The sequence below is a fragment of the Numenius arquata genome, chromosome 14, assembly GCF_964106895.1.
Source record: "Numenius arquata chromosome 14, bNumArq3.hap1.1, whole genome shotgun sequence".
Taxonomy (NCBI): Eukaryota; Metazoa; Chordata; class Aves; order Charadriiformes; family Scolopacidae; genus Numenius; species Numenius arquata.
The window spans coordinates 6402919-6430241 of NC_133589.1; the positions used below are offsets into that span (position 1 = coordinate 6402919).

General features: G+C 46.0%; 1 protein-coding gene across 1 annotated transcript in view; it reads left to right on the forward strand.

Moving 5' to 3' along the window:
* The window catches only part of LMF1 (lipase maturation factor 1), a 206095-nt gene that overhangs the window by 153346 nt on the left and 25426 nt on the right, over positions 1-27323 (forward strand). Inside the window, exon 7 of the mRNA XM_074158584.1 lies at positions 24534-24717. Coding sequence (XP_074014685.1) covers positions 24534-24717 — 184 coding nt within the window. The remainder of the gene's footprint in view (positions 1-24533; positions 24718-27323) is intronic.

Here is a 27323-nt window from a genome sequence, read left to right on the forward strand (position 1 = left end):
TCAGATATAGACGTGTGAAGACAGAATGTGCCCATTCGAGGAGTGGAAGGGGCTGGGAGTGGGCTGTTGCCTTTGGTGCCGTGTTCTTGGGAGCGAGGAGAGGATTTTGCTGCAGTTAAAGGCTACAGCGAGCTCTCCTGGCTGAAATGAGGGGTTCCTACCGTTACTGCTCTTTAGTCTTTCTTTTGGTATCACTGGCTTGTCGGAGCAGTTTAAATTATGCCCTTACCTTGGGTTTCTGGGTTCAGGTCAGCAAAGCCAGAGAGCCCAGTGGGTCAGAGCTCCTCTGAACAAGCTGTACCCTCCACATGTGTTGAAATTCTAACTCTGGTGACTCTGTCCTTATCTGTGTCCAAATTTCCCTGCAGAGATGTATCTCTACACATCTTCCTCACCAGCAGGAGTCTTCCTCGGGGCTGTTTCCGCAGGGAGGGGTGTGCTGGGGGTGAAGGCCAGTGCAGGCTGTGCCTGGCTGGGGTGCACGCCTCGGCTGTGCTGGGACCTGGTGGGCGAAGAAGACCTGAGCTGCAGGTACCAGCTCGTGGGCTGGATCTTCATTTGGTGTGATCAGGGTAACTCAAAGTTCATTCAGACTGTGTGCCCCAGTGATAACTGCTGTCCTCCCAGGTGATCAACTCAGGTTTTTTTATTAATTTACATATTTTATTAAGTGCCAAGTTAAATTAGTGCATCTTTTAAGCGTGTGGGTAACTGGATTTAAACACACCTTGTGCCAGCTGAATGTACATCTGTAAAACTACCGATGGATCAGAGTTGCAGGTTTTACCACTAGCCCTTGCACAGATTGGATAGCTTTAATTAAAGCCATTAAAATGAATCCCATGTAGCTTCAGGGTAAATACAAAACCGTGGAACTGCTTAGGGATAGAGGTGAAGACGGATTTTGTAGTGTCCTGCTTTGATGAAAGTAACTCATTTGCTTGTTCTGGGCCAAGTTGCTGGGTTTAATGTTTCTCTGTAATGATGCTGCCTCCAGAGAGGTTTTATTTTGATTTGGAAGTGTTGGGATGAGGATGCGGCCCTGAGATACTTCAGCCCACACGCAGTTTACACAGCTGTATCATCCGATTCCCCAGGCACCACCAAAGGCATTATCTCTTTGGTGATGCAACAGCTAGAAATTGCAGGAAACCTGTGTCACTCATTTCTTTCATCTTCCTATAAAAACTGGGGTTTCTTGGAGCCGGTGACTCAGAGAAATCGCCGATTAGTGCAAGATACTCTTGGAGCAGCTGGGATTTGTTTGCGGCGCTGGCTGAGATGAGTAATGTCACACTTGGACACAGGCAGCGGTGCCCGGCTCTTCCCGGGCTGCGTGACCGACCACCCACCCCTGGGACAGAGACACTGCACGATGGTCGGGGGTGATCCTCACCCGGAAAATTGTTTGCAAACTCCAAGTCTTACCTTTCCTTTCCTTGGGGTAATGTTGGTATTTTGCAGAGGGTAATGGATTTTTCTTGCTGCCATAAACTGAGTTGGTGGCTGAGCCTCAGCTGAGCCTCGAGCCCCAAAATACCTTGTTCCAGGCCAGTGTTTGTAGCACAAGGTCTCACCTCTCTTGTGTGAGGGACTCTTGCCTTTTCATTTCATCTCTCCCAGGAGCACACTGGTGGTTTGTCTGTCCAGGGGAGCCATTCTTGATTAACTGCTCATTTTACACTCAGGCAACTCACTTTGAAGGTGGGTTAAGCTAAACAGGAACAACATAGGTTTGGTTTGGGCTTGATGTCTGCATGTGGAGCTTTTCAGGCAGAGATATGGCACTTTAAATTTACAACCCACTTTAATAAGAAAAACTTGCAAGCACCGAGCAACCCTAAATCAGTGCCAGTTTTGCGAAGACTGAGAAAACAAGTGCCTAAAACAATGTTCCCTACTCATCACATCGGCACTTCTCGTGACTTGTGCTGATGAGAGGAGAGATGAAAGAGGAAATCCCAGAGGCTTTCTGGTAGCCATGCAGCTGATTCATTCGGCTAATAAAGATCCAAGGATCTGAGCCCTATAAAAGCTGGTTCCCTTCTATGAAGCATATCATTACTGAACTCAGGCTGGTGTTAGAGGAAACATTTACATGTGCATAGCACGGGTTTCTCCCTGTTGTACAAATTATGGATACAAGGTGGTGCGATGGGAGTGTGGAGAAATTCTAGCAGAAAAGGTCACAAAATAAGCAGTAAATCCTTTTGAGCAGTTTTGGAATGTTTAGTACCAGATTCTGGCCTGTGTGCCATGGCAGTCAGGGTTGGTGGGACATGTGGATTGACTTGTTGCACCTTGCGAATGAGCAAGCAAGCAAAGAGAAGGAGAGGGTCAGGAATTTCAGAGGAGCCTTTCTCCTTCCGATGGCAAGTTGCTGCCCAGCTCCCCCTCCTGCTTCTGGAGTGCCCCTGTGTCATCTTGGCTAATGCTCTGCATTGAGTTTGTGCCCACAGCCCAAACTGTAGCTGTTCTGGTCTGCTCGGCACCATCAGCTCAAGGTGGGCATGAAGATGCATTCACAGCTGTGTGTGCTTCCTGAACCTTTCTCCCCAGGGTGCAGCAGAACCTTCTTTTTCCCCTTTGAAGGTGTGAAAGCCCCAGGTCTGCTCTGAGAGTCAGAGGAGCACCCGAGGCTGCTGTTCGTCTGCTGTCGTTTCAGGTCATGAGCCACAGGAATGGAAGTGACCCCTTTTCCCATATACTCAGATACTCGCCTCTGCGTCCTCCTGGGGTGCAGAAGGAGTTGTTCTTACCTGCCTGAGTTTTCCAGTGCCTGAAGTGTTAGTGCCTGGGAGGCACAGACAACTCCCAATAACTGCACCAGTTGTTTCTTTGTGAAGCTCATCTTTTTCCTGGTAAAAAGAGATTGATGAATTTATTTTCATCCTTACCTTAACCAGTTCCTCTGCAGGACCTATTTTAACCCAATTTCCAATGTCTTTTGCTAATTCTTCCCTGTATGCTTGGGTCCGTGCTGCCCTGTGCCAGGAGTCCTGAGGCTGGTTAGCATTCAAGGTGAGAGTTTCCTCTGTATCTCCTTCAGCTGCATCCTCCTTCCTTGAGGAAATGGTAGAATTTGGAAGAGGTTAAATTATGAAATCTCAGGTCATTCTTCCTGAGCAAAGTAAGAGGTTAGGGAAAAAGGAATTTGCTGAACTCTGCATTCCTATAGCATGAAACAGGTTGGGAGAGAAAGAAGGACAATCGTTTCTCGTCCACCAGTCAACCATCACATATTGGTCTACTTTAGAGCACCTGCCAGCTCCTGCTGCTAGTTGCTGTGGAGAGACACAGAAATACAGGGGCAGTAGAAAACTCAGAGCACAGTCAACATAAATTTAAAAATTTCATCTGGAAAAACCAATCACGCTGCATTGTTTGTTTGCATTAGGGTTAGGAATTAGTATGGCAGGAGTGGAGAATGGGAAAGGGACAGGGATTGCTTTTATTGCATCAATAATGTCATTTATTCCATAGCCAACCCTTGAAAACCAGCTCTAATCCCCATGCAAATCCCTCTGTAGCAACAACGGCAAATCTGCCAGTTCTCCTAATCAAACGCCGATCATTACTGCAGGCCAGAAACCTCAGAGGGAGAGAAGCCAAGGTAAAAGGGTCAGGATCTGGGGGAGGGGGCACTCTGAAACTCAATGCATCCAAACCAGCTCTGTCTCTGATTCAGTGGGCAGATGGGATGGTGCCAGAGACACTACGGGGCCAATATTTTTCTTTCCTCCCCACAAAGTGTTCAGGGGCAGACAGTGGGGTCCTAAAGAAGAACAGGCATCATTTTCCTGGGACTGTTTAGAAGAAATGTGACCACAGATAAGAAATGGAGCCATCCATCCTGTGTTCCTTCCCCTTCTCCACCCAGAGAAGAAGTGGTCACCAGCTGGAGAGCCTCCATTCAGGCTGTTGCCTGCTTCTGGTCCCGGTTCCCATCAGTAAAAAGGGTTGTTGGTGCCTGCAGTATCTCTGCTGGAGGGTTTTCCTCTGGCCCCATTACCGATTACTGCAGTGCAGGGGAAGGGGAGGGAGATGTTTTCATGGAAATCTGTACCTCAACCGTCTTGGCAGCCAAACCTGAAACGGCTCGAGTCTTTTGCCCCCAACTTCATGTTTATGGTCAATCTGAAACTCCACCTGTGATCACCACATGCGTCCTCTGCAAGACTGCAGTAAATTAAAGCACAACAGGGAATTTTAAGAAATACATCCTCTTCCTTCTTGGAGTCAGGTTACATCGACCTCTGAACATCTGGACTCAGTGTCTCAGGGCTCCCAGAGGTTCTGCCGTATTAAAGGTTCATCTGCCTTTGTTAAATTCCAGGCCTTTTCCCTTCCTTGTTGCCTCCTCTTGATTCAGCGTTGCTTTCGGTGTGGCTGGCTGTCTATGTAATTGGTATTTTATGTTCAGTATGTAAAAGACACCATGGAATTTTAGTTATCCCTTGCCATGGGTAAACACAGATCCATAACCCATCGCCATTTACTGTGCTCGTGGGAGAAGTCTAAAATAAAATGTGCTCCTGTTTTTTCAAAAGCCTAAATTCCTTCTAAGCTACTGGTTACCAACATCCTAAAAGACTGAAATACAATGTTCACTTAAAAAACTTATCCCTTAGTGTTCCCTAGGTCACAAAAATACATTTGTTTGTATGATGCCCCTTTGCTTTGAAATTCCTTTGCCTGATCTCCAGGTTGCCCTGATAAACAGGCAGGCTTTAATCACCACATCTACTAATTGAAATGCAGAGTGCAGAGGTGGAAGCTGGCAGGTCCTGCTGCCTCCAGCCGCTGGGTTTTGTTGAGAGTGTGGAGCAAGAGAGAGACGCAAAAGCCATCAGGTGGCTGTGCAGGAGCTGTAGTCGCTGGTCTGATGGTGGTCCATGTGGGTCCCTGTTCAGAAGATACTGTTGAACAACAGCATCTCGTGAAAGTCACCCCATCCTCACCCCGGGGAGCGGCACATCTCTGTGCTCACCCCATAGCACCACAACCCTTGAGCTGCTGTGCAAAGATCAACGCCCAGAAGGAAAATGCAACTCCAGCTTTTTGCTCTCTGCCTTTCAGGCATAGACCTCAAGGCTTTAAAGACTTACATATGTGTTTCACTTGATGTGCTCTGAGTATTCCCATTGAAGTTAACTAAGTGGATAAGACTTTGCAGGATTAAAGCCAAATGAGTCCTCACCCACCATGCTGGGAAGTCTTGTTGAAGTGGGTCATTGGAGGGAAAGGAGGAGGAGTCAGTACCGAACTTGCGCCTTTCATTTTATGCTTCTCTTCACTTAAAGGATATTTTTTCTAAGCCAGCTTGGGGGGAGAAAAGAGGAAAAAAAGCCCCAGGCTGTGGTGTAACCACCACAGTCAGATGTTGTCATGACTACTAAACAAGAAACCTAATTTATAAAATGAGGGAAAACATATGAATGTGAAATAAAAGAGAAAAAAGAGAGAGGCAATCTTAAAATATTAACTATGATGTAGAGAAAAATATAAACAGACACAGTTAGGAAATTCCGTAAGGAATATGACTTGTTTAATATTAATCATAAAGGAAAAGATTATGAGAGCTCCAAAGAGTGCCAAATTAAATACTCCACACACATCCAGTACTGTGATAAGAGTCCTTGTGGTGGTTTTCCTTGGCTGCTTGGGCAGTCAGTGCACTTGGCCATGCTCCGGTGGAGATGCCCTGGTCAGAGGATGCTTCAGGGATATATGTGGTGGATCTGCTGCTTTCCTCTCTGTGGTGCTTTTCTTCCCTGGTGCGGGAACCCAGCCACCGCATCCCCTGGATGTACCTTAGGTGGGCTCTGCTCCCTGCTCCTGTCTCCATAGGTGCTGTCTCGCACTGCTGCTATTGCCCCTGTCTTGCCATCTGTGCTCTCCTGAGTATGGAAAGCACGTGGAGATCCTGAAAGCAAAGCATGAGAGAAGTCCCAGATGTTCATGATTTGATGATGAACGCTCGTGAGCTCACAGACTAATGACCATTCCTTGGCCAGGGCAAGATCAAAACAGGGAACCCCGAAGGTCTTCAGGATCAAGCTGTCCCACAAGACACCTCCAAGCAGGTACCAAAGGGCTCCTTTGGAGCTCGCTGTGTCCGCGCAAAAATACCTTTTGTTGTGTTGGGCTGGCACCGCTCATCTGTTTTCTGGTGACAGTGCCCTGATGTGGCTCAGGGACCCATGACCACCAGCACCATGACAGCAGCGGTGCCACCACAAGACGCCAGAAAGGAGCTGCTCTGACCACAATTGCCAATGAGTGAGTACTGGGAAATACCTATGTGGTATCTCGGGTGGAAAATCCTGGGCAGAGCTGTAATTTGCTGCTTCGTTAAACTTCCCTCAGTCATGTCTGAGCTGCTCATGTATCTGTCACGCAGAGATTTCAAGGCTAAAATTGTGCGTTGGGAGATTAATGCCTTGTGGCACGTCCTGTGCTCTATCGTGTAATTTTGCAGCGGTGGGGCTGGCTGCTCGTAGGCCACATTGGACCCAGCTCTCTCTTTGGCACTCGCTTGTAAACATGCTGGTTTACAGAAACCTTAAGGGTTCCTTCTCACTGTCAGAAGAAATTAAGCTACAAAGGCATACTAAAACTTCCCGAAACAACGTCGGACTGAAGTCCGTAGCATGAAGGTCCAGGTCCAGATGCCCACCCAAGCCAAGACGTTCCAGGGATATGGACCAGGTTCTCTCCTTGTTGGACCTCTCCAGCACTGCTGCCCGGCTCTGGGCTCCCAGAGTGCGATTCCTGCTGGTCCCGTCCTGCTCTAACCTGGCACCAGCCATTCACATGCAGCTGCGTTGCCAAAGCGCTAATCACGATGTTGAAGTGCAGGAAAACTGGACCAGCAAAGCTCCTCACATCTTTTCCCAGCTGCGGGCTGGCGTGGAGCAGCCTGGGGGAACTCAGACCCCCGCTCCTTGTGGTCGCTGCCGTTTCAAACGCGGCGGCAGCAGCACCAGTCAGTGCCAGGCAAGTTCTGGGCTCTTCTGTTCTGTGTCTTGTTCCCCCTCTTCTGTCTTAATGTCACACTAGCTGTCACCTGGCTCAGAAGAGCTCATTATTCCACTTTGCTGGATGAGGCTGAGTCACAGAACCAGGCAATACTGAGTTTTTGCTCTCTCCATCTGTTGACAAATCTAATTTGCTGGTGAATAATGAGTAACCTTTTAAAATCAGCCCCGTGGCTGATGTTGATGCACTTGGGTTTTGTTGAATGAGTCACACGCTCGCTTTGGAGCATAGGAACTTACTCATGGACAGGCAGCTGTATTTCATCCTCTGCTAGAGATTATTTTGAGCTGGAAAACCTCAAGCCCTGTGCAGCTTTTTTCCAAGAGTGCATCTCTTCTTGATAACAGTGCAGCTGCCGTTAGGTTCTTGTCAATGCAAGGGCTCATTGCAGCATTACTCCTCCAGCAGTCAGGCTATCTGGTGACAGTTCTTCCTGGAATATTCTGATAGACGTATATTTTCACTCCTCTTCCAAGGTTCATCTCATATGTAAGCGATCAGTGCAGCAGCATGAGCAGCGATCTCCTTGCAGCTGTGACCTTGAAAGTGGGTGGCATTTTCTGCTTCCTCTCCAGCATCCTCCGGGATCTACATTTCATGTGATCCCATCTGACACAGGCCAAATCTGTGCTGGGAAAAGTAGTACGATACTACCAGGAAATACCCACTGCACTAACCTCTTTATGGTCGAGATCTTCAAAGCTCCCCGTAGGAGACAAGCTCCTTAGGCAGCTTTTGAAACCGTAATATGCCGTGTGTGCAGACAGCTACCTATTAGATAAATTGCACAAAGATTATTCTTCTGTGTCTATCCCTTCAGAGCACTTTATCTTTTCTGTCTTCCTCTGCAAACCTAAATGCAGGGCTTTAGCGTCTTTTAAATGTTTGTATTTCTATTTAGTGCTAAACAGACATAATCAGTTCCTGTATTGAAGGTTTATTTCAGTTTTCCACAGGCAAATAAATGTGCTCGTGAACACACGGATAAAATAGAAGCTCCCCGCAGCGAGGCTAGAGCTATGCTGAGCGTCCTGGTCCTCCTGTGTTCTGGCTCCATCCCACCAGCCATCCTCAGGCATGGTTTGATCCCATGGAGAGGGAACTGCTCAAGGAGGGGAGGGAAAGAGCTGAAAGTTCTCCTTTTTTGATCATTTCATAATTTACACCTCGTTCCCATTGTAAGCTAAATTACAAGCAAGGCGCCCCAACACTGAAAAGAAACTGCTGCAGATGGCAGCATAAAAATGTGTTCTTTAACACATTTTGTGTTTTCTTAAGCATATCTGGTTTTGCCCAATGTACATTTCATTTGCTATTTACTTAAGTCCCCGCCACTGACAGCTTGGGGATTGCTAAGCTACCATCTGGGATGGAAGTAAAATGCCTTTTTTTCCCTTCTTCTTCTTTTCACCTTGGAAAATTTAACAAAGGCTTTATGTCCACTGGTTGGGCATTTTGTATTTTAACTATGCAGCGTAACGTGTCAGCGAGCTGGCCGGTTACATCATATATTTGTCACAATTTTCAACCCGTTTTCTAATAAAGTGGAGGGAACGGCTAAGGGTAAGCGCAGGGGAGTGCGGCCGGTGCTTTGCCACCTGCTGCAAAGGCTCTTCACCGACAGAGATGCTACGGCACAGTAACTGTTCTGCACTTTCATCAGATTTCTCCTCTTTTTTTTTTTTAATTAAAATTTCAATTAATCGCATAGCATTTCTACTAAAATTTTTACATTCAGTATTTCATTTTTTTTTATCCCTGTGGCTTTTACAGGCTTTCTTTATGAAAATCAAATGGTAACCAGTCCCAGATAAGGCACCGGATTATTTTTTCTCGGTGCATTTTCACACCACAACTGGTTTCTATTTCTCCCGAGCTTGCAGAAGCCCAGGGCCGACAGCTCTGGTCCGCGCTCTTACATGTGTTAGCTCCGAACGTGCTGGAAGAGGTTGGTTTGGTGGAAAAATCCAGGTCATCCTCCTGGATTTTGAAATACACCCAGCCTTGGCTTTCAGTGACACTGAGTAGCCAACCCAAGTTAAATATTTTACTGCAGATGTTGCTAAGAGCTTAGAGTTACTGAAATTATGTACTTTAATGAGGCAAGGAAAGTAGCTGCAGAAAGATATAAATCAGAGAAGCCACCAGTGTTTTCCACCATAGTGTCACGCTGATCAGATGTGACATCCCCTTTACTTTTTCCTTGCATTTTCCTTCTGCTTGTGGATGTGGTTGTGTCCTTTCCTTTTAACTTTAAGAGGAAAAGATGAGTTTAAATCAGCGTTGGGATTGAAATGCCAGTGAATTTGGGGAAGCGGAGTCCCAATCCAGCTTTTACAGCTGGCTGCTATGTCTCCACAATTGGTCGAACCAAAACCTTGGACTTGAATTGTTTTGAAAGGGATTCGTAACACAGATCCCATTTCCCTATGCCAGGGCTGTCTGAGATTTGAGGTACTCAGCCTGCCCATCTAAATTTATTCCAAAGAACATTGTTTTCTCCCTACTCTGTCTTTAATACCAATTTAATCTAAATTTTACCAAGGCCTGGACAGATACTAGACAAAAAGTTTGCTATCAGAGTAGATTTTTTCTGATATGTTCTCCTTCTCTAATGGGATTTGCTCTTATTTTGGCAATTTTTAGATATGTCTAAATATTGTAGAAAAAGTGCATTTCAAAGGAGCCTGCAATGACTGTATGTGGAAAGGGAATTGAAGTATTTTCGCCAGAAGTATTTTAGCATTCCTTCAATCAAGGAATATAAACAGTTCCATGTGACTTCAGATTGATCCAGGATTTGAGAGAGCAGGGTTTAATTCACATCATTTCTTGCAGAGGGAATTTTGAACCACACGTCTCTCAGTGAAGAATGTCCTAATTAGTAGAGAAAAGGATATTCTGGAAAAAGGACTTTCACTTTCCAGTCTTAATAGTGTTCTACTTTATTATTGATGGTGCAATAGTCATCTAGCATTTATTAGAGTGGAGTTCTGGGCTTTGCCATGTAATTGGTGAGTTATTGATTTATGCCTATTGACAGCCTATTCCAGATTGCAATTAAAACAGGATAGACCTCAAACAAGGATTATTTCTACTAGGGTGAAAAATGCTTTTGCTGAATACTTCCTTTCCTGTACGTTAATATCAGGAGATATTATTGCTCTGAAGCAGAAATGGCAAATGAAACGGTGCTCACTCGTGAATGAAGCCACTGGTTTGTCCTTTCAGTGTCTTGGTCCTGTTGAAGCTGGTGGGAAAGGCCCCAAGGAGCTGTACGCTGGTCTCGGTTCCCTGAAAGCTGCTGTGCCTGAAACCCATGTATCTCCTGGGAAAGACCAAGGTGCTAGGGATGCCTAGTGAGGAGTTCTTGATCCCTGCTACTGTGTAAGGCTAAAGACCCATAATTTTGCCACTTCAGTAAGTGGCCTTCTCTGGGTTTTTTTGCACACAATTGAATTCAGAACACCACCACCACGTGGAAGTGACTTTCTGTAGTTCCAGAGGACCCTAAGGTCCTCTCATTCAAGGGGGTGTATAATCTATCAACATAAAGGCAGTATTTCCTCTGTTGAGGGTTTCCCACATCCTCGTGTCATCTCAATTCTGACATTCCCTCCTTGTTTCTTATCCACTAGAAGATCATAGCATCATAGAACGGTTTAGATTGGAAGGGACCTTAAAGATCATCTAGTTCCAACACCCTGCCGTGGGCAGGGACACCTCCCGCTAGACCAGGTTGCTCAAGATGAGCCACGTGCACTGTGGCTCACCAAAGGCTTCATCTCCAGTGTGGCCCGCAGGCTGTGGACAAGATGTCCAGCGGGCTCCTACTGAACTTTGCATTGCGAATAACAGCCACTGTGGGTGGTTTTGCAGGGATGACCCACCAGCCAGAGGTCCAGCTGGGTGAGCAGCGCAGGACCATGCCATGACCACCCCTTGGCAGCCCCACGGTTTCCCACGGGGACAGCCCCTGCCGTGGGGGTGCTTCTGGGGCACTGCAGCCCACAGCACCGCAGGGATTTGTCTGCATCCGCTTCCAGAAGCGCATCCAGCCAACGGCACAAGCAGCCCGTGTAACTGTTTAGGTTTTTGACAGTTTTATAACCTTAAATTTGCACCTTATGGAAAACTATGACAGTCAATGATTAATTGCCATGTTGGAATTTTTCTTATGATGTCTTAATATCCGAGTATGTAGCAGACCTCAGCAGAGAGGAAAAATAAAAACCTGCAGCAAAATGCTCCCAGAACAACTTGACTAGGCAAGTATTGCCCAGTCCGGCTAGTGCTGTCCAAAAGACATGGTTATATTTAGGAATATTTTTTTAAGGCTGTAACGCTATTTACTAGGTGTCTAGCTCAAATTGGAAACGGGCTTGAAAGGAAGCTGTGAAACAATTTTTCACGGGTGTGTTTTTCAGTCGCTTTTCAGGAGAAAGTTGGTTTTGATACTACAAACCAGCTCCTGGTTGTTGACCAAAACAGGCAAGAGCTCGTCATGAAAGGCTGCTGCTGTTGCACTTTCAGACCTTACTGCCATGCTAACAAGAAAAGAAAAACAGTTTATCATTTTTTATGGCCAGGTAACTGATTTTAGCTTATTTGCCATTGATCTGCCTTGTCTTGTGTCTGGCTGTCTCTGCTGGTGACAGACCTGGCCTCGTAGCTGCTCCACGTTGACATCCAAGCCACCCAGCACACACGTCTGTCCCGGCTGCAGGGGCTGGGAGCTGGGAACTGTCTGCGTTTTGGGGCTGTGCACGGGGAGAGGGCGGGTGATGGAGGAGTCCATAGCCTGACACTGCTGCTGTTACTGCAAGAAGAAAACATCAGGCACAGGATGGGACACAGGGACTTTCTACAAGGCCACATAGTGATAGGAGGAGGGGTAATGCCTTCAAACTGAAACAGCGTAGATTTAGATTAGATACGGGAAGAAGTTCTTCACTCTGAGGGTGGTGAGGCACTGGAACAGGTTTCCCAGAGAAGCTGTGGATGCCCCATCCCTGGAAGTGTTCAAGGCCAGGCTGGATGGGGCTTTGAGCAACCTGGTCTAGTGGGAGGTGTCCCTGCCCATGGCAGAGGGTTGGAACTCCATGATCTTTAAGGTCCCTTCCAACCCGAACCACTCTATGATCCTATGATGGCAATTCCACTTGTGCGTCAGTTCTGTAAGCTCAGATTTGATGGAGTCCCACAAATCAGAATGATGGTCTTCAAGCATCCTGGAGGGGAACAAGGTTCCCAGGGAAGGTGCTCAGAGGAGGATCTGACCCATGTAATATTTTGATGAATCCACAAATCCTGATTGGAAAAAATCCTTTCCAACCTGCTCTCCCTGTGCACGAGGCAGATGAAAGGCAGAGCCTGACATCCCTCTGGAGCGCGTGGCTTGGGGCTCCTTCCAACATAACCCGTCTGGAGATATCACTGAAGCAGAGCACTTCTGCTGGACTTTGACTCTACATTTGCTGTAAAAGTATTTTTAATGAGTGAGATGGAGCTGATTAGTGAAACACTTGGGCCAGTAATAGATGTAGAATTTTTTTAACGTGCTGTTTGACTTTATTGATGAAATGAGCTAATCGGAACGAGTGCTGCTCTCGCGCGAGTGAAGAAACCCAGGCAAGCTCTGGGGGAACAATGTCCTGTGGATGGATCCTAAGGCATTTTGCAAACAGCGCGTTTGGAGCTCCGTGCAGGCGGTGGGACATCACCCCTCCTCAGCTCTGTGCCGGAGGGAGCAGATGCCAGGGCCGCAGTGTCCTGCGGGAATGCCGGGAAGGGCTGCAGTGATCTGGTTGTAACAACCTGCCTTGGAGTTTGGGTTGAGATCTTTTGCATCCTGCTTCTCCTGCCTTCATAGAAAATTCCATGGTCTCTTTTATGACCATGAGTAATCAGGAACTCAGTTTTACATCCTGTTTCAAAGTCCACATAAGGCCCCATAATTACATGCTAATATGGTTTTCTCAGGACTAAATCGGGGCCAGATCCTGATCTCACGCTGGTACAAACCAACGGGGTAGTTTGCTCCAGTAGCTCTGCCTCTTCCTGCTCCACCTCCTCCTGACAGCAACAGTAGTTTTGGTGGTGACCTGCCAAGTCTTCTGCTGATGGTTAGTGTTCTGAGTCGGTGCCTCGTGGGTATTACCTGCCTGCAGGGCTGGTTTGAGTTAGCAGCTAGAATTATTTCTGAATTATCCCTGTATGGGCTCAAAATTGGAGGGTCTGTAGAGAGGGACTCCCTCACTCTTTTGCCACCCTCTTTTCACGTGCCGGTGTGTTCTTCATGGAGAAACTCCCTGTCCCAAAGTTAGAGGACTTAGTCTTACCTGGACTTGCCTTCCTCCCCTTAAACAGCATCCTAGTCTAGGAGGTCTGCCACTAAAGTCAACATTTTGGAGCAAATTCGAGTAAAATCAGGAAGAAAATATCTGAAATTGGTCCTCCAATGTAGGGTGCTGCTGTAAAGCTTGTTGAGATTTGCTGGTCTGTGAAAATTCTCTTTGGTCTTTAGTAAAAAAATAAATAAGGTGTTGAAAGGTTTTTGCCGTTAAGTGTCTTCATGACAGCTTCCCCCTTTAGGAAGTAACTTTACCATCAGGGATGGAAAGATGTTGATAATTCAGAGCAGAGTAGCAAAAAATTCCTTCCTTCTGTAAAATTATTCTTTCATTTTATGTTGGTCCAACACTTTACATAAACAGTCCTTCGGCAGTTATTTAGCCTGTAATATATTAATGTGGAACACTGTAGCCTCTAGCAAAAGAATCAACGGATCAAGCAACACCAAGAGGTACTTTACATAACAAAGCTTCAGAGCAGAATAAATGTGTCAAAGTCAGTAATGCGGAGACGTATCTCGGCTCTGCAGGAGCAGGACGGGGGGGACCGGTTGTGTTTCAGACCCAAAGTGAGCAACCGATCCTAAATTCACACGCAATACTTTGGTAATCGAGTTAAGTGTATAGAATTACCTGGAATAGGAATACTTACTGCGACATCTTGGGCTACATGATAAATAAAAGAAACTAAGTTTAACCCTTTCGGCACTGGGCTTGTCTCTCATCCCAGTAGCCCAACCCCAGTCCTGGCTGTTTTCAGAAGGGGCAGCCTGCGCTGAGCCGCTGTCCGTACTTCTCCTGACCACTCGTCACTGGAGGTCGGCTGGAGTGCTGAAGCGTGAGATTTATTTGTTTTTATATATATGTATATATATATACATATATATATATATACACATACCCATAATCGCTCCACTTTCCCTCTCTTGCTTCTCTTTAAATTTTTTTCCATTGAAATTCTGGAAGTTGTGCTTATCCCTAGAAACGCTCCGCAGTCAAATCCCATAATCTGTGGGAACTACAGTAGGTGGTTCATATAGCTACAAATTAAAAATGGGTATGGGGCGAGACGTTTATATTGCTTCACATTTAGATCGAGAACAAATGTCGGGTATATAGAGGGAATGGAAAGGGTTTGGTTCCCTATTGCTTTAGCGCAGTTCTGTTTGTAACTTTCGACCAGGTCCTTAGACCGGGGTTTGCAAAAGCCTTACAGTGCAATTTGTAATGTGTCAAAATCTGGCCCAGTTCAAGGACAAATTTTAGTTCAGATTGCTGCACAGTTGCATTTGTGCATCTATAGTTATTTTATTCCTCGATATTTTCATTCTACATTTATAAGTTATGTGGAGCCTCTAACTAGACAAGTATTTATAAATGTTTTAAATACTGCCCTCTGCTTTTTAGGGATAAATATGGGTCTTTTTTAACACAGTGCTACTCAGGCAAACAAAAATCTGTATATAGCATGTGAATTATGAAATGTTTTGAATTCCAGCTAATTCTTCTGGCTCTAAAATCATTTTCATATCTTTGGTCATGTCCAAGTGACCCCTCGCTAACTAGAGGTGCACAGCAGATGTGTGCAACTGTGTAAGGGGCATCTGAAGGTTTATTATTTTCTTATTTCTGTATTAAATGTGGTAATAATATGTGGGTTCTCTCCTGTCATCTTGTGGGAAGGAAATAATCAGCCTTTGCCTATGAAATCATGTTTTGGATACCAAATTTGGGCTATTTCCTGACTCCACGATGTTCCCAGTGAGCTGAGTAGGTGCTTCCACCCCTTTTGGAAACTCAGGGCTGAGCTCTCTGAGGAGCATCCAGGTGTCCTGAGATCAGGTGTCCCGATATCAGGTGTCCCCACAGCAGGTAAGGGATGGAGAAAGGGAGTTTGCTTTCTCTTGTGGGCTGCATTTTGTAATGTGAATTAAGTTGAGATTGCCTAATTGACTGTGTGTCCAAAAGTAAACTGAAGTCAAGTCACATTCTTCTTTCTGATCTTACTGGCACAACTGACTTTGCTCCTTTTTATCCTGGAACTTCTAATACCTTTCTGAATTTCTGTGGGATTCACAGAACTGTTTTATCTGCTGTCTGTAACAGAGCAAGTGGACAAAGGTAATTATTTTCCTATGATTTTTCTGCACTAAATAGCTCTGCAAAGCAGAGATTAAATCCTCATGCAAATGCCGAGTTGAGAAGTTAACAAGAGATTAAATTAATAATAGGGGAAAATTAAACGTTCTTGCTGTTGTCATTTAATGGGAATTTTTTGCCCGTGCCTACAATAACTTTGGGGAAAAACTACATATATAAGTATTTTTCAAACTGAAACCAGATGGGGGAATGATAGCCTGTTTTTCTTTGTGGGAGGCTATGTTTTCATGGTACGCAAGTAACTGGAGGCACATTAAAATCAAATTTGGCTTTTGAGGCTTGTCCTTCCTATCTCTTACAGGAAGGGCCAACTTATGATGTTATGAGTTTCAGCTTGTCCTAAGAGTAGGAGATTCTTTGGCAGTGGGGCCGCAGGTTTCAGAAGAGCAGAGTTAACCGCTTAACCGAAACCAAAGCTCTGTATGGCTGTTCGGAGAACTCTGGTATTTTCTTTTTAAAGATCTATCCCAGGCAGAGATGGCACAGAGACTGTGGGTGATGAAGTGTCCCCAGTGCAGCCGGTAGCGCTTGTGCTTTCAATCCAGTGGCACCAGTGTGCCACCATCTGCCTTTCACCCAGCCCTGCTGCTGGGTGCCCAGAGGAGAACCAGAAAGAGAGCAAGCCGGCAGAGGAGCGAGGAGTGACACTGGGGGACTGAGGTGGGTGATGGCAAACTTCACTTTCCCTTGGTGTCATGTGTACCACCAGGATTTGTCCCTCTCTGCTCTAAGGCACGGCCTGGTTGGGTCATTTCCAAGCTTCTACTTCTCTCTGGTTCCCACGGGGAGCCAAGCAGCCTGTAATGCCTTTGCTCAACCATGGGAGATCAGTCTGGTGCAGGCATTCCTCTCAGTCTGGACCGTTGCCACTAGCCCTGCGTCACCATGGAATAGGACTGCTGTCACACGTGGGATGGAAAGGGATGGGAACCAGGTGGTCCTGCTGGTGTCAAATGCCACAGCTTTCCCTGGTAGCTCCAGAGAGCATGGCACACACATTCTTGGGTGTTGACGTGCGCTCCTTCTCACATTGGCTCCTTCATAAGGATCCCTAAAATCCAGCTTAAAAGACTGATTTCCTCTTTCCTTGGTGACATGCAAAGTCCATTGAGGAGCGTTCTTAAGTTCTGGAGATCCAGCAGCAGGTCCGTCAGGTGGTCTTTGCTGTCCCAATCAGCTGAGCTGATTGTGTGTGACTCTTGGGGATCTGCCATGAGAAGATCCATGTGGGACCCAGGTACTGCAGTTTTGACAGCGCACAGATGAGCCGGGCTATTTATTCTCCAGCTTTCACTAGCACAGAGTGAGTATGCGGTTGTTTATTTTGTGTGCAAGGAAGGTTTGCTTTTGTTTTTTACTCATCCTAATTTATTTTTTTTAATTGATACATTTGGTCTGTGATTTATCTTGAAATGATTACTGCCTTTTTGGTAACAGTCATCACTAAAAAGTCACATCTCACATGGCTGTTGGTATAATTAATACCAGTAACAAAGCAGGATGACCTCAGCCACAAGCAGGGGAGAGCTGGAGAGCACTTAGGTAAGTTAGATCTTTTCAAATCATCTGAGCCTAAGGAAATCTATCCCGGGGCTGTTAAAGAGCTGGTTGTTGAAATCCTGTCAGCATTCGTGATTATCTTTGAGAATTCAGAGAACATAGGTGAAGTAATGAAAGAACGGAGAAGAGCTAATAAAGTACCTGTCCTCTAAAGAGAGAAAAAAAAAAAAAAGAAGAGCCAGGGCGTTACAGAGCCGTTACTCAAAAAATACTGGGAAAAAATGATGAAACAGGACATTTCTAAATACCTCCAAAAACCAAGGGGGATAACTACAGCTGTCGTGGCTTTGCCAAGAGCAGACCATGTAAAAGCAGTCGTCTTTCCTTTGTTGACAAAACAAGGCACATGAATAGAGGATAAACAATATATGCTTTTACTGAGGCTTTTGAAACTGTTTCACATAAAAACTCATAAACAACCCAAGAAAATGGGGTCTGTAAAAAGTAGGAAGTGCTGTCTGGCGGACAAAACAGGTTGGAAAGTCTATTCAGCAGTTATCAATGGCTCAGTGTCAGAGGGAAGGATATATCAAGGGGGCTTCCCTAGGGTCTATCTAGGGATATTCAGGATTTTCATTAATGTTGTCTAATATCAGTAGATGATGCTCAGGTAAAGGGTGTTGGCCCACATGATGAGTATTCAGAATAATCTTGGCAGTGGGATTGAATCGGCAGGGCTGTGCTCTTCCAGAAAGGTCAAATGCGCTACTGGAATATTTAAATTCTTTGTGCTCCGAGTATATAAATCCTTCCTGCTCTCTGCGGCTGGTAAGGCTAGAGCTAAAACCCGTGGCTCAGTTTTGGGCATTTCCTTCAGGAAAGAGATGTCCCAGCTGGAGAAAGTCCAGAGGACGATGACAATAAGCAGAGATCTAGAGACTGGTTTCACAAGGCAGGGTTGGACCAACTGGGATCATATAATCCAAACAAGAACATTACTGAGAGGGAAGAGGCAGTGGAGAAAGGACAGTTTTCACCTGTATGAAAGGCCGTTGCAGGTAGAAAAGAATAGTCTTTGATGCCAGTGAGCAGAGAAGGGGTCATGGGATTAAATATTGTCAAGGATGAGTCTGGCTGGATGTTAGGAATAATATAAAGATAGTGAAGCAGTGGAGCAGGAAGGGCAGGGACCTGGCTCCATCACTCGTTGGGACTTCTGGGACTTCTAGGAAGAGTTTACACAAACACACTATGGTGCAGATAGAGATGACTCTACCTTGGGGCAGCAGGAAAGACCAAATAGCTTCTTGAGGTCTCTTCCAGCCCTCTGCTCCTACATTTTTCTCTTTAAATAATTTATAGTTCTTCCGGTCACACCGGTTTTGCCTCTTCTGTGTCAATGACTTAATATCAGAAAGCTCCAGTGCTGCACGGTGACCGTGTCCCCATGCTCGGAGCCTGCAAGCTCCAGCCAGCCCTCGACCATGTTTAAGAGTTCACAGCCTGTTGTTGTTCCTTCTGGACAAATATACAGTCTGCTACACAGAATATGAGCTTCTCCTACCTACTGTATGTTTGTAACAATCTGTGATTTAAAAAAAAATAAAAACCAGCCAAACAAAGAAGTCTAACCTGTAAAAAAGTTATGGGTGTAGGTGCCCATTTTCTGACAGAGGGGTTTGGTAACAGTGCAGGGGACAGAAATGTAAGGAATAATTGTTTTTGGGCCTAGAACCAGGAAAACTACTTTTCCAAATTAATCCAGTGAGAGCCATGAATCCACAGTATTTCATATCACACTTCATAAAACTCCAGTCATAATCCATAAAACTGACATTATTAGATTAAAAACCTCAGTTCCTCCTGTAAGGAGCTCGCTCATTAGACATGCTGTAGTTTTATAACCTTAAAGTTCCTACCCAATTACCATGATTAATACTGTGCTTTAATAAAAATTTTTTAAAAATCACCACAGGGGTTGATACCATCTGTTTGTTATAATTGTGCATTTAAATATTGTCCAGCAAGAGAAAGACACTCAGTAAACACAAATCAGGACCAAGGTAGGGAGGGCACAGCCCATCCACCGCGGCAGAGGTCCGGAGGGTGGAGATATGGAGATATGGTTGAGTTGTGATCCTGGTAGGAGCACAGAAGGGCCAAGCCTGGCATGGCACAAAGGTTGAAATTCCCGTGAGATATGTACAACAAACTCTTGTGGCCGATGGGGAAGGAGCAGTGATGCTCCCCATGCTCTGCCAGACCAGCAGCACCAGCTCCTGGAGGGGTTTGGTGTCCTTGCCCCCAAACATGGGTGCAGAGGATGTCCGGCGCCCACACACCTGCTTTGAATGTGGGTGAAATAAGACTTTGGGAAGTTTGATGGCTTACCTCAAATTGCCAGCATCAGACGTGCAGCTCCTTCAGTTCCTGGGGTAGGAGGTGAGCACGCGGTGATCAGAGATCTCTGCCCTCACTGCCCTGAGAAACTCACCTTAAATTAAACTTCCTGCCAGGAACCAGCATGGCTCTGCTTTGCCAGGGCAGGGAGAGCAGGGCACGGCAAGTTAGGAGGTTTCATGCAGAAAAGGAAGGATTTAGGTAAATGTGCGCTGCCTGCCAAGGCAAATACTAGTGTGAATCATGAAGGATCCACCAACCCCAGGGGATGCTGCGCTGGCAGGATCAGTGCTGCAGAAAACATTGGTTGCTCACCTGACCAAGTGCCACCCTTAATGCTGGCCAGACACCGTCGGTCAAGAAACATACATCTTGTGCTAAAACGGCCACGAAACGGCCTTTGTGCTAAAACGGCCTTTGCTGGGACAGGCACCCGTCGGGATCTTTGAAAAATTATCTGTTTTCCTGTTAATTGACTTTGAAGCAGGAGCTTCTTTGAGGTTTATTTTTGCAAAGCCAAGGGGTCCGCGGTGCTCAGCCCCCCTCGGGTTGGGTATAATATTAACCCCTGTTTGAATCCTCTGCGGTGCCTGGGCAGCAATCGCAGGGGCTGGCGTGAGCATCGAGACTCGGTCAGAATAACTGAAGTTAAAAATGTGTCAGGTTCGTGATTCCACCCACAGAGCAGAAAACGCCAAACTTGTATTATTTTTGAATCCCCTGATTTTTAAGGGCTGGTGGAAATAAGATATCTTGCTTCTGACTTCCAAGCAATAAAGAGAGGTGAATCACCACTAAAAAAAAATACTCCCATGGACCACCCAGTTGCTCCGTACAAAGCTGTAAAATGAGCCTCGGCAGAAGTGGCAAAGTGCAGAACTATTTTCTTAATATTACTGCAATCGCACGAGGCAAATCACATCAGAAAAGGATCAGAGTTTCCTAACAAAGTAGCTAAGTGAGAAGTGCGTTAATGAATACAGGCTGATTAATATGCATTGAACTAAATCACATTCGGGTCAAAGGGGGAGCACCAAACGTGGAGTACAACATGTTCTATTCAAGGACCTAACATGTGTATGTAATTCAGATTTAAATGCTTTTTTCCCCCTCATAATTCTGGGTAATTATCCAACTCAGGATAAATAAGTAATTATTTTTTTTAACTAAATAATAGTTAGGACTTTTGTTACTTGCTGTAATTGATCAGATCTCTCATTTTTTTTAAGATTATGTGAATCTGTTACTGAAGAGTCCTGCTGGGGTTTTGAAAGTTGTAACTTGCAAGTCACTGTATTTAAAAAATGGTGCCAATTGTATAAAATACGAAGTGACATGTTTTTAATATTTATTTGTTGCTGTTTTTAATGAGAAAACATACATCTTTTTAACAGGACACTGGCTGAAAGTCCTCAGACCAAAATTGGGCATATGTTCTTGATGTTTGCATTGGGGAAGAGTATTCTGGGAGACCACCTCTTATTTTTGAGCAGGAGGGCAAGAACTCTAGGGAGCCTGTTTCAGGGAAGAAGGGAGCATGCTGGATGGGGACACTCCAGGATAAACCGTAGGGAAACTCTAGGGACCAGCATCTGGACACGCAGGTATTTCCCATGGGGGCTTGTAATTAAGACATTGGATTTGTAATTGGAAGATTTTGGTCCTATTTCAAGTTCTGCTGCAAGACTCCTTATGTGATGCTGAGCAAGTTTCTTTAAGGTGATATCCCTGGAGAGAGTTGCTGAAATAAGAATTAGGTGCCAAAATACTTCCACTCTCTGCCTGTAACACAGCTGTAATACATTCTAATTTTGATTTAACTTTGTCCGGTATGTTTAGATTTAGTTTTTTTCAGGACAGGAACTGTCCTTTTACCATCTGTTTTGGCAAGTCCAAGCCAAACAGGTCCATGTTGCAATTGGAGCCTCCTCGTGTTATGTGAGTATAATGAAATCCGAACAACAACCCCCCAGATAATGCCCAAAAGCCCTTGAAAACAAATGAAGTGTGCTGCTTATGAAATAAGGTGGTGGTCTCATTTCCTTGTTTGCACCCGTATGGTTGACACTGCCATGGAGACCTTACTCTTGAACAAGCCCCAGCAGAAGTTGGTAGCCTCTGAGTGAGGTCAAGAGACACCTCTCTAATAGCCAAGGGCAGCTTGAAGAAATATGTAAAAAATACACTGCAGCATTCCTAGACATCCCAGGATTTAGCCAAAGACCTGCTCCATTCAATGGTCTGTCATTTTTTACCATGATAGTGGTACATGATACATTACACAGTGGGGTCGGTATCTGCCAGTACTTGTCTGAGCTTTCATTGTCCTGGCCAGAGAAGAACCTGCAAGGTTCACTAAGATTTCCTCTTTACTTGAGATGTAACTTTTTGGTGTTCATTGTCGAGTTTTTGTATATGTTGAAGAAGGCAGACCCAAAGGTGTGTTTTGGCATGGGAGTGGGAAGTTTGTGATGGTCTCCAGCTCCCAAGTAGTCTTCTTCTGTTTGACTTGAGTCGGCTCTCGAAGGCAGCTGGGTTTCCTCCAGAGACCCATTGTCTTCAGGTGCGACATGGGCTGGAGGAGCAATGGAGAACTTCAGCTGTGCTTTTTGGTTCTGTGGTCAGTCCTTCAGCTTCTGCATCTCCTCAGGGTTTCTGAAAGATTCATCACTTGTTCACTGAAAGGAGGAGACCAGTGAGGGGGCTGAGGTTAACTTGGCAGGAGTGTGGTCCACACTCCAGCTCCTCTGCCTGTGGTGGGATTCTGGGGGTGTCGTGGATTTGTGTGTTTGTTCTTGCACTGTCTTGAAAGTCTTCCTTGGCCACATGTGCTAAAAACTGTAAGTAAACAGTTCACAGGAGGATGAAGTTCAGCTCTGTGAATGGAGGAGTGTTCTGTAAATGAAATAATAGTTGTGCCAATCAGCTTTCAACCCAGCTGGAAAGTGGGGGAAGTTCTCATTAGCTGGTCTGAAGGTTGAAAAATAAATGACTGATACATCAGGGCATTATTTTTCAACATGTAATACATTAAGTCAGCTTTATAACCTTCAGTTTTTGTGGAAATATTGTGAAACTACTTTCTTTTCTTCCCTTTTTTCCTCCTCTTTTGTTCTAACATGTCTGAGGAACAGCTAGTTCATTAGGGCTAAACCCTAAGTAATGTGACTAATGAGACAAGAATCCAAATCAACCTCAAAACTCAAATAGTCCCGAGCAGGCATCAGCTGCTTTTCTCTTCTTGTCTTTGTGAGTGTGAATTCCTATATATTGTTTTATGTCAATACTCTAAATCGCTCCTAACACGTTCCTTTGTGACTGTTGCGATGGCTGGGCATCCCCAGGGAAACCCAGATGTATCTTCACAGCCACCACCCTGGGGTTGGCTTGGTTTGACACATCATTTTGCTGGCACTGGAGCAAGTTCACGTCTGTTCTGCATCTGGTCAAGTCCTGGTGTCAGCAAGGTTGGGCTGGCAGCAGCGTCGTCTCTGATGAAACGTGGAGCAATTCAGTGCTTCCACCACTTTTTGGTTAAAAACCACGGTGTGTATGAGAGCAAAGCAATGAGGTTTTGAGTCCATCAGTTCTCAGCATCCTTGGTGGCTTCAATGCAGCCTGGGCTCCTGCCTTCCAAAGGTTAACGGGCAGATGGGATGAAATTGGGCTGTGTGACACACGGGATGACACACCATGGTTGGGAGCAGAGATGGCAGTGTGATGCTGGGAACTACGTATTTGGAAATGGCTTCTGTGTAGAGGGACTTGTGTGCACGGGCTGGCAAGCATGAACGTGACACCCCAGCAGAGAAGATAAATGTGGCATTAAAACACAGCGGGAGGGGTGGTTCTGGCTGAGCGTGAGAAATGGTAGCATGGCTGTACAAGTTCCTGGTGAGACCTGTCTGATATCCTCCGCACGGTCCTTGTCAACACCCAGAAAGATTGATTGAGCCTTGCTGGGGTTGGGGGCATGGCTGCTGGGATAAGCAGGCAAGAAAGTCCACTGGGAGAGGAGACCGGAGCGGTTTGGCTTGCTTGAAAGTAAAAGAGGAGAAGGGATGTAACTGCGCAAATGAAACACAGGGGGGTCTATGAATAGGTAAAATACTGGCTTGGAAAAAAAGAGTAAGTATAAGTTGGACTTCAGTAAATTTAGGCTGGAAAAATAGAAGTTAAAACCAGTGCTTGTGAGGAAGCAGAAATTGCTCTGTGCATTCAGGGTTATGTGAAGCTCTAGTGAAAAGCTCTGGCAGGGGGTTGGCGCCTACCTTGAGCAGGGGTGTACCTGCGCCTTCCCCATGGCTGAGGTATGGACATGGCGAGGAGGTGATGTCTTACAGCTGCAAAACGAAGCCGTGTGCTGTAAAGAAGTGATTCATGACCAAGGCTAAACAGGCAGTGCCCAGACACAACCGCCTGATGCTCATTAGGACTTGCTGGAGAACTGCAAGAAAGTTCCTCATACTTTTCAAGTCACCGTAAGAGCAAGACAAAAAATAACACGTGCCTACAAACAGCTTTTTCCAATGTGTACAAATATTTATGGAGCCTTCTCCAAAGGCTGGCAGATTTTTCCACTTTCTCTGCCTTACACATGCAAGACAGTCTCCTAAACAGCCAATAAAAGCCAAAATTAAAAAAAAAAAAAACTCTTAAAAAACCCCACACTTCTATATTTAATGCTGCTTTTTAATTAGAAGGTCCAATATTTCCTCCTGAAGGGTTTCAGGAATGTGGCTGTCACAGATACGTCGGCATAAGCAGGAAGCAGACAATTCCCTTGGGGCCAGGCTGCTGCGCTGTCACCGGGAGCACTATGGAAATCAAGTCACACTATACCCTGGCTGATCCTTCTCCTGCTGAAAGCAAGGGCAGAGCTCGCCTTGCAAGCCAGTGGGGTACATTTGGGCTGTAGCCTGGGCAGGGAGGGAGAGGTTTGCCGTCACTCTTGCAATCATGGAAGATCAGCAAAGTATGTGCTTGGGTGCTAAAATCCACCCGGCATTTCCTTCACCGCGCTTTTCTGGTGTCAGTGAAGCAGATGCAACACCCTCCGCTGCCTTCTTTCCCGTTTAGATCCTTCTGATCATAAGTGGAAACTTGAGTTTCCTCAACTGGCTGACCATCGTGCCCAGCATCGCCTGCTTCGACGACAGCAGCCTGGGGTTCCTCTTCAGCTCCCGGCGAGGAGGGGTGAAAGAGCGGGCGGCGCAGATGCAGCTCAAAGAGGCAGCCGGGGAGCAGCTTCCCCTGCCATACGGTGAGTTATTCCCCGAGCAGGGAAGAAGTTGCACAGAGGTGTGTTTGGTGTGCGTACCTCGAAAGCTGTCATCTCCTTCTGGAGCAAACACAGGTGGGCAGGGAGATGTCTCTTTTGTGGGCTGGAGGGCGCCTGGACCTCGCGCTGGGGACGGTGGGCGTGAAGCCGGTGGCTGGTTTACAAGCACCTGCAGGGACATCGCCGCGGGGTCACGGCTGCACATCCTCCATGGAGGGCCAGCATCCACAGCGAGTGGAGACGGCTGTGGCTGTGACACCTGAGAGTCAGTCCTCCTTGCTCGCACCCCAGTGAGCATCAGACGCCAACCCTAAATAAGCAATATGGAATTGCACAATTTATCTTCTGATTATTTTTTTAACTTTTTTTTTTTTAATTTTGACTGTTTAAAGTCAAGGATGAAACATCGAGCATGGTTTGGGGTGAGGATTTGGTGTTAGAAGTGGAGTGCAGAAGCAGCTCTTGTGTTTGCTGTCCTCTCTCCCCTGTGGCACGGTGGCCCTGTGACCCATCTGCCCTCCTGGAAGGGTGCTAGAGCAGCACGAGCACGCTGCTTCTCTGGTTAAATAACTGGACATGAGGCCAGACTTCCAGAAAGAACCAGATCGATTGTTGATCCGTTGTAGGTCCAACAAATCTTTAGCTAACTGGGAAGGAGACCTGGCTGCTGGCAAAGTGGCCGTTCCCTGTTCAGTGTCCCGCTTGGAGAACATGAGAGGAGCAGATGCTCCTGGCCACTGTTGGCAGCGTGGGCACTGCCACAGCCTGGAACGAGTTCCCCCGAGCATGGAGGAGGTGAACTCATGTTCATACTGTGAATTCTGAAAAGCAAATACAAGGGGGTTTGTAACTGAACAGAAGGGATCAATGTGGCTGATGTTTCCTTCTGAAGGCAGTTTTCACGCAGCCCTGTTCCAGGAGATCGCCTGAACAGGCAACACTGGGATATTTTTCATGGGGCTGTGTAACAGATGTAGAGTTGTGTTTGTAGCATTTTTATAAACCGCATATAAGCAACAAATTGCCTATAATATCAACAGCAATCACAGATGCTCATTTTAAAATATACTAAACATCTGTCAGAAGAATGAAAAATGTCAACAAGACACAGCATCTGTCTCTAGTCCTTTCTCATTCACCAAGAAACAGCTTATTAACCAGAAGTGTTAGTTCTAGCAAGACTAATGCTGTTTTATTAATGCACTTTCTGTGTCTCCTATCTTACATATTTTGCTGGAAAAAATCTTTAACAGCTTTTCCCCTCCCGTAGCTTTGCTTTAGAGGCTGTGAGAGCCTCGAGCTTTCCTACAACAGTATTTTTGTGTCCAGTCCCAAACAACACTCAAGTTGCACCTTGCTTTCTGGAGGAGAAGCCAAAGGGCGCCCTTTTGCTATGGCACTTGATGAGTTACCGTGAGGGCCAGGTAGATCCTTTTTTTGAGGAACTTGATCCTTTTCTGTGATGTTCTCCAGAAAACCTTACTGAGCCTGGGTCCCCAAGCAAGGAGAGCCATCCATACTTACCACCACTCTGGAGTGTAGATGTGTCCCTCTTCTGGGCTTTTAAAAAGGTGGAATCTGTAAGTAAAGGGTAGGGTATCTGTAACGGTCTGGGTGAACTTGGATTTCTGCATATTTTTTCTGCTAACAAAGCAGAGGCTGTTGAGCTGGTGCTGATGGGCTGTGTGGCAAGAGGCTTACCTCACACCTGGGTCACCGGAGCAGAAGACAGGAGGGTACCCAGCCATGCCCCACTCATGACCTGATTTTACAAGGCTCTGGCCGCATCCTTGAAGGGTGTCAGTGTAATCCCTATTGAGACCTCGAATTCCCATTGCTAGTGCTCAGCTCCTGCCTGCTTGTTCCAGATCCCCTTGGCTCGTGTCCCGTGCTCCTTCCCCAAGTCTTGCTCCATTCTTGCTGTGTTGTTTGGGGGGGGGGGTGTGTATGTTCTGTATTAAACCCTTTTTCTCTACAACTGAGTAGCTGTGACCCCAAGGGCATGATGACAGTCACCACCTGCTGAAGGGCGAGCAGTCTGTGCACGGCCATAAAGTGTGACCTGAGGAACTGCTGATGCTGTCCATGTGGTGGAGGTCTTTGTCTCTGTACCTGCTCTTTAATTACAGGCTAGAACTTTTAGCCCATCTAAAAGACAAAAAAAAATGCCTGATGGACTCATACTGCTCTCGCAGCAGCACAGGGGATGAGGGGAGGCATCTCGGCAAGCTCCTTCCCAAATCAAATCATTCTCCAGAAATGTTCTCAGACTAAACAATTATTAATAGCTTCTGAGAGAGGTTCAAATAAACATCCTTCTCCTGCAGAGATAAGGGAAAAGCTACATGCAATTGCTTTGAATCTGATCCTTTGGCTGTTAACGTTAAACAAATTTAAAACGGCCATAAGGGTAGGAACCCCCGAGAGGTCAGGTCTGCTTATTTGTCTGATTGCAGTAGGTGTCTCCTTAGACTGAAACCCAGCACAGCCCTGCGCGGCTCCTGCAAACCGAATACCAAAGCGCTGGCGAAGCAGCACACGTCTCAAGCACAAACGATAAGCAACAGAGGTTTGCAAAAGGAAAATGA